At 44.8% G+C, this 6,784-nt stretch overlaps 1 protein-coding gene across 1 annotated transcript; it reads left to right on the top strand.

Annotated features, from left to right (window-relative positions):
- The first annotated feature begins 2,173 nt into the window (after positions 1-2,173).
- Positions 2,174-4,555, top strand: LOC147993154 (uncharacterized). The gene is made up of 3 exons (XM_087542431.1): positions 2,174-2,299; positions 2,393-4,067; positions 4,167-4,555. Exons 1-3 carry the CDS (start codon positions 2,174-2,176, stop codon positions 4,553-4,555), a joined length of 2,190 nt encoding a protein of 729 aa, XP_087398557.1.
- Positions 4,556-6,784: the final 2,229 nt, after the last annotated feature.

Raw genomic sequence — 6,784 nt, forward strand, 5'->3', positions numbered from 1 at the left:
TTTTTTAACTCCGTACTACTCCCAGGCACGCTGTTAACTAAACTTGACAGCTTTTGCTTGGTTGAGGTTTCCAAAGTGAATGCATGCGTTCAATCGGGCCTGAATGATTGATTGATTTACATGCTTGCAGTTGGTTCAGGTTTCAATACATGGGACGGAGTTTTTGGGCATGGAGCCGTCGCCAAGAACTGAACTGAGTCATGTTTTTCCAAATGGGATCCGGGAATAGGAGATTACTCCTACTCCCTCTGTTCCGAATTACTTGTCTTAGATTTGTCTAGATACGGAGGTATCTGACAACTTGTTAATGGCCAGCCTAGGAGGCTAGAACACATCTCAACGACAATGTGTGTCGTGTTGTGTCGTGTCGTGTTGCACAATAGAATAGGTGAACATATCTACAGGCATAACCTGTTGCACATTCAGTAAACACTGTCGTATGTTCAGAGAAGGGGTGTTAGCAGATCCGGCAATACCGATTCTGAAGATGGACGGCTGAGATGGCTTCCTACACCGACGACTAGTTGCCACCGCAGGATTCACTTTACCGTTGCTATTGTACTAGCATTTCTACTTTTCAATGTTTTACGCTAGCTGTCCTTCTCAGCCTATAACCAGCCGGGATGTGGCTGGAGAAGATCATTATCGAATTCCCCATTCCCTTCCTACCATGGCTTACACTTGAAACGACCATATACTCTCCTCTTTCAAAAATAATAGCCCAGATTTGATCGATAGTTACACAATTTCTTCCCCGGTCTACAATCTATACTTCACATATCATCTGGGTCCTGACAAATTGCTATCATATCCATCGATCCATGGTGGAGGCGCATTCCGGTTGGGAATTTTTTTTTCTCTTCTTGAGCGGCGGCGGTATTGTCTCGGGCGGCGTCGGCGGCAAGGTTGAGGTTCGTGGTGGCGGTGTGGAGGCGCTGGTGTCGGTGATAGTTCGAGCGCAGATCAGTAGGGCAGAAGTGCTTGTTTGGGTACTCTGCTCGATCGGGAAAATCCCATGTTCGGGTGCTGATCCGTGTGCCAGGGAGGCGTGGACTGGGCGGCGGAAGGATCGGAGGTCTTGCGAAGGTTGTTGGGGTTTTTCTCAGTGGTAAAACTCTTCACCCGATAACTTAGATCAAGCCGATGGGGCGCGCAAAGGCAATTGATGAGGCGTATCTTCAAGAAGTTCCGTCTCTGCGCGATGACTTTCGAGTTCTACAAAAGGATAGTGCGCAAATGCATTCACATGTGCCATAATTGCAAGAAGAGGTGTAGGCGATCAGTTCATCAGTCCCAAACAAGGAGAAATATCTGTGCAGGTTGGCAGTGTGGATAAACTGCTACCGGATCTGAGTAAGCAGTTATCAGTGACCAATTTAGTGTTGCAAACACTTGTGAAACCTGTGGAAAACATATGACAAAATGATATATCTTCTAGTTCTAGTCAGATAGTCAAATTCACCTACACTGCAAAATGAGCAAACGCATGAGCTGTTGGGCAGAGCAGATCAGTTAAGGAAGCAACTAGAAGTTGAGAAAGAGAAGACTAAGCAAATGGAGGATTTGCAACTGCACAATCTGTCACCTACCAGAACTAACAGGCCCACAACACCTCTTGGTTATGCCAATCAAATGAGACAAGAAACTACTAGTGTGGTAGGAACTCACTAACTGGAAGGAACAGTGTGCACACCCATGCCTTCCAGCAGTACTATCAGCAGAACAGAGATAGACAACTATGGCAGGGATACTACAAGACTTATGGAGCATTGGAGACCTCAAAGCACCAGGGCCCGACGGAATGCCTGCAATTTTCTACAAAATATTTTGGCATATTGTGGGTGACAAGGTAACAACTAAAGTTCTGAATACCCTCAAAGCCGGTCAAATGCCGGAGGGGTGGAATGATACCACAGTGGTTCTAATTCCAAAGTGTCCCAACCCACAAAGCATGAAGGACTTAAGGCCCATCAGTCTATGCAATGTCATCTATAAGGTGATTTCTAAAGTAATCTCAAATAGACATATTCTTCCTGATATTATATCTCCTAACCAAAGTGCATTTGTTCCGGGCCTCATAATTTCAGATAATATCCTCTTAGCATATGAACTAACACATTTTTTGCAGAGAAGAAGAAGAGGCAAGGTAGGCTATGCAGCGCTAAAACTAGACATGAGTAAAGCCTACGATCGTGTGGAATGGAATTTTTTGAAAGAAATTATGCTTAGACTGGGGTTTGCCATTGGCTGGGTAAATTTGGTGATGAAGTGTGTTACAACGGTGAGGTACCAAGTCAAGGTGAACAAGGACTTGACAGAGTTAATCATACCCCAGAGAGGATTGCGACAGGGAGACCCTCTCTCACCCTACTTGTTCCTCCTGTGTGCAGAGGGTTTCTCATCTATGCTATATGAAGCTGAGAGGAAGGGCATCTTGTGTGGTATTAAACTCTGCAGAGAAGCACCAAGTGTGAGTCACCTCCTGTTCGCAGACGATTCACTACTATTTTTTGAAGCTAATGCGAGCAATGCTAGAGCTGTGAGCTCCATACTAGATAAATATGAAGCTTGTTCAAGGCAAGTTATTAATAAAGAGAAATCAGCCATCCTTTTCAGTAAGAATACAGATCAAAATCATAAGAAAGAGGTGATGGACACTATGCATATACTATCTGAAGGTCTCAAAGGAAGATATTTGGGAATGCCGGCTTATGTAGGGAGGGCAAAAAAAAGAACTTTCATTTATATAAAGGAGAAGATATGGAATAAAATTCAGGGGTGGAAGGAAAAATTACTTTCAAAGTCCGGAAAGGAGGTACTTATTAAAGCGGCAGCTCAGGCTATACCAGTGTACACAATGTCCTGCTTCAATATAACTAAAGCATTATGTGAGGATCTTAGTTCCATGATCTGCAAATATTGGTGGAGCCAAATGGACAGAGTTAACAAGATACATTGGACAAGCTGGGAGAAGCTATGTAAACCAAAGAGAGTGGGAGGTCTGGGTTTCAGGGATCTACATCATTTCAACATGGCAATGTTGGCAAGACAAGCATGGCGCCTCCTCCAATCTCCTTCCTCCTTGTGTGCAAGAGTACTTGCAGCAAAATACCATCCAGAGAGTAGTATAATCGAAGCGAAGCCGAAGAATGGAATGTCGTACACATGGCGTAACATCCTAAAAGGAGTTGAGCTTTTGAAAAAGGGATTGATTTGGCGAGTGGGCGATGGTAGAAGCATAAATATCTGGTCAGATCCGTGGATACCAAGAGGCAGCACTAGAAGAGTTACCTCTGTGAGAGGAAGACACCTGGTCACAAGAGTTTTAGAACTCATTGATCCAGCCACAAACACTTGGGATAAGCAGTTGGTGCAGCAAACCTTCAATACTGAAGATGCTGAGATAATCCTACAAATTCCAATCCAGGAGCACACCAGTGATTTCATCGCTTGGCATTATGACAAGAAAGGGTTATTTTCGGTGAAATCAGCTTATAAGGTGGCTTTGGACTGTGCAGAACAAGAATCGTCTCGGGGACATGCATCTAGTACATGGAGTAATAATGAAGGTACAAATTTCAACTGGGGAAAACTTTGGGCCCTCTCCCTGCCAGGTAAGATCCTCCACTTCTTATGGCGTCTAGCAACTTATAGTTTACCATTAAGAATGAAACTAAAGCAGAGGGGTTTGGAAGTGGATACACGATGCTCAGTTTGCTTTAGATTTGATGAGGATGGAGGGCATTGCTTCCTGAAATGCAAATTTGTGAAAAAGATTTGGGGTTTATCCCAAATGGAACCTATCAGGCTGAATTTGTTGTTGTGCACAAATCCTCTATGTCTATTGGAAGAAGTGTTTCGGCTGAATGAGGAGGAATGTATGAAAGTGTGTATCTTACTTTGGTTAGTTTGGCATCAAAGAAACAAAGCCAATGCTGGAGATAAAATCAAATGCCCAGATGACATATTATCTTCTATTAATTACCATACTTATGAATACAGGAGCCTGAAGCAGCGGAGGATCATCCCAAAGCAGACAAACATCCAAAAGTGGACTCCTCCACCAGGTGAGTTTTTGAAAGTAAATATTGATGGTGCATTTCACAAAGGAACGCATGCTGGAGGATGGGGGTTTACTGTAAGAGATGAGTATGGTTTACTTTTAGCTGCAGGTGCAGGAAACCTGGAACACGTCTCGGATGCCCTTCATGCTGAAGCACTAGCAATACTAAATGCGCTCAATGCAACAGCCAAGATGGGTTTCAACCAAGTCATCTTCGAAATGGACTCCACAATGCTGAAGCAAGCAATTTCAAGTGAGGACTATGACCTAGCGCCACTCGGAGCCTTGTTCCAAGAGATAAAATTCCAACTGAGGGTCGCTTTTGAGAATGTAAAACTTTATGTATGCCCTAGGTCTTGTAACAATGCAGCGCATGTCTTAGCAGCACATGGAGCTAGCTTAGGAGATGACATGTATGAAATCTGGTTAGGACAGTTTCCTGAACTTGTAATGAACTCTGTAGCTGGGGATTTAACCAGCAGGTCTCTGTAATGGAATAGCAATTGTTCCCTTCAAAAAAAAAAGACATGCAAGCTCAGTTCATGAGGTCCTTAACTAAGGGTCCAAAACTAGATTTCCCTAGATTTTCTGGAGAAGACCCGGTGGGGTGGATAAGATAGCGCAACAAATGTTTTCAGATGTTTGTTGCACCTGAGGAGTACAAAGTATCTCTATATGTCACTGATGAGCTGATACATGAGATGATGCCTAGGGAGGCGGTGCGACGGGAGCCACATGAGACGTCAACCTGTGGGTCACTGCAAGGTGGATTGCATGAATCGGCGCTATGGCCCGAATGTGTGATGCAGCGGCAGCGCCGTGTTTGTGTAATGGCAGGGAAACCTCAGGGCAGCGGCACTGTGAAAGTTGGCACTGTGAAAGTTCAACTAATCCCCAGGTGGTTTTGATAATTAATAATAACATATAAGTCATTGAACTAATGCCTACTCAAGATAAGATTTCAGGAGGTTCAATGTTGGCATGGCAAGGACTAGTGAATGTGGACCCCTCAAAATGCTAAGGACATGGATTGGCAAAAGCTTCAAGACTCTACATTTTTGGTTAAGTGATCCAAGATCATGTTGAATCCTATAGGAAAGCCAATACTATTAAAAGGGGATGATGTTTTGATGATGAGTTTGTTGTTCAAGTGCATGAAGATATTGCTCCAAAACCCTCAATCACATTCTCCAAAATCCTATCTGTCTAAACCCTAAAAAGCCAACTCGGTCCCACCAATCCACTTCTATCCGGACTCACCAAGTTACTTCAGACAGAGCCATAAGCAAAACCCTAACACTTCGGTCCTATCAATATTGATCTCGATCCCACCGAGAGGGTGTGACCAAGTTTCTGTAATGCAATCGCTTCACTTTGGAATTACCGAGTGGAAACAATCAGAATTACCGCGATGAGGTTCTGCACTAGCCATTGCACTTCGGTCACTCCGAGTTGTTCTGTTCGGTGGCAATCACCTGAGAAGTCCGTTGGTTTTCATATTTTGCAAGAGATGAGAGAGTTGAGTGCTGTTTTTCAGGGTTCTAGCCTCCAGTACTCTAGTCGCCAAACTAATTCGATGGCTCACCGGCTTGCCAAGGAGGCATTATCCATGAACAACTTAGTTGTAACTCTTGATATAAACTCTGGCTGGCTGACTGATCCGATACAGTCAGACATGCCTTCCCCTATTAAATAAAGAGCTGAAGGGCGAAGAGCTTCAAAAAGATGAGGCAGATCACATGCGGTCAAGTGATCAATCCGATTGTTTGCGAGGTCAGGAACGTTGCTCAATGATCGGTGGAGGCACGTGGCTTCCTCTTGTTAGTCACGTCGCTTCTTCTTGTAAAACATGAGTCACACCATATAAAAGGCTAGGCTTCGGCCAGGTACCAATAGATTTGTTTTGCGTGAGTTTATGAGAAATACAGAATCACCCGAGTCTGGGGTGACCATATGTTGTGTGTTCCATGTGATTTTTCATCGCGGAAATTTACTAGCGACGAAGGGTTGATCATTACATCGACGCGTACGTGCTGATTCAAGAGGATCATAATTTTTATTCGTGTACTAATCATGCAAGGATGGAGATTGTTATTGGAGGTTGTGAGAAGGACAAAGAAAATAATTGCAAACCAATCATCGCTGGGCAAGTTCGGGCCATCTACACACACGAGTTAGCGTCTCCCTGACGTGGCGGATGCAGGCGGGCCACCCCATATCCATCATACATTTGGGCTGGATATGAGGGGCGCCGGGATAATCCGGGCGTTTGAGGCCGGTTTGAGATGTCCGAATGGGTCGCTTTTTTGTAACCGGTCAGTGACCGGATGGTCTGCCCGGGCGTTTGATGTGGGTTAAGGGCACAGGCTGTGGATGCGCTAAGATAGATGGAGGCGGGTTGTTGGTGAAAGAGGCCCGCTTAGATCTGCGCGACGACTCGTACGGTGAAGAATGACGTGCAAACGGATGCACGGACGACGTCCGTTCCGGGCTGCCGTGTGTGGCACGAGGTGGCCTAGTCGGAGAAAAAGCTGGTGTAGTTGATGCCAAGTGGGAGTAGCAAACCGACTTAGATCAGGAAATCAAAAAAGAAACGCTGATCAAACGGCCAGAGAGAGAGAGAAAAATTGAATCAATGGATCTGAAAAATGACTTTTTAAGGCAGCAGATCAACATGATCAATGGACAAACCCTAGCTACGGGTTGCGCAGCCCTGGTGGA

The sequence above is a fragment of the Triticum urartu genome, chromosome 1A, assembly GCF_056163025.1.
Source record: "Triticum urartu cultivar PI428250 chromosome 1A, HENAU_Tu73, whole genome shotgun sequence".
NCBI lineage: Eukaryota > Viridiplantae > Streptophyta > Magnoliopsida > Poales > Poaceae > Triticum > Triticum urartu.

Excerpts from the sequence above, each read along its gene's own strand:
- LOC147993154 (XM_087542431.1), top strand. The coding sequence starts at position 2,174 with ATGAGTAAAGCCTACGATCGTGTGGAATGGAATTTTTTGAAAGAAATT. Across the intron at positions 2,300-2,392 it reads CGGTGAGGTACCAAGTCAAG|GGTTTCTCATCTATGCTATA; the intron begins GTGAACAAGGAC and ends CTGTGTGCAGAG. Across the intron at positions 4,068-4,166 it reads AAAGTGGACTCCTCCACCAG|CTGCAGGTGCAGGAAACCTG; the intron begins GTGAGTTTTTGA and ends GTTTACTTTTAG.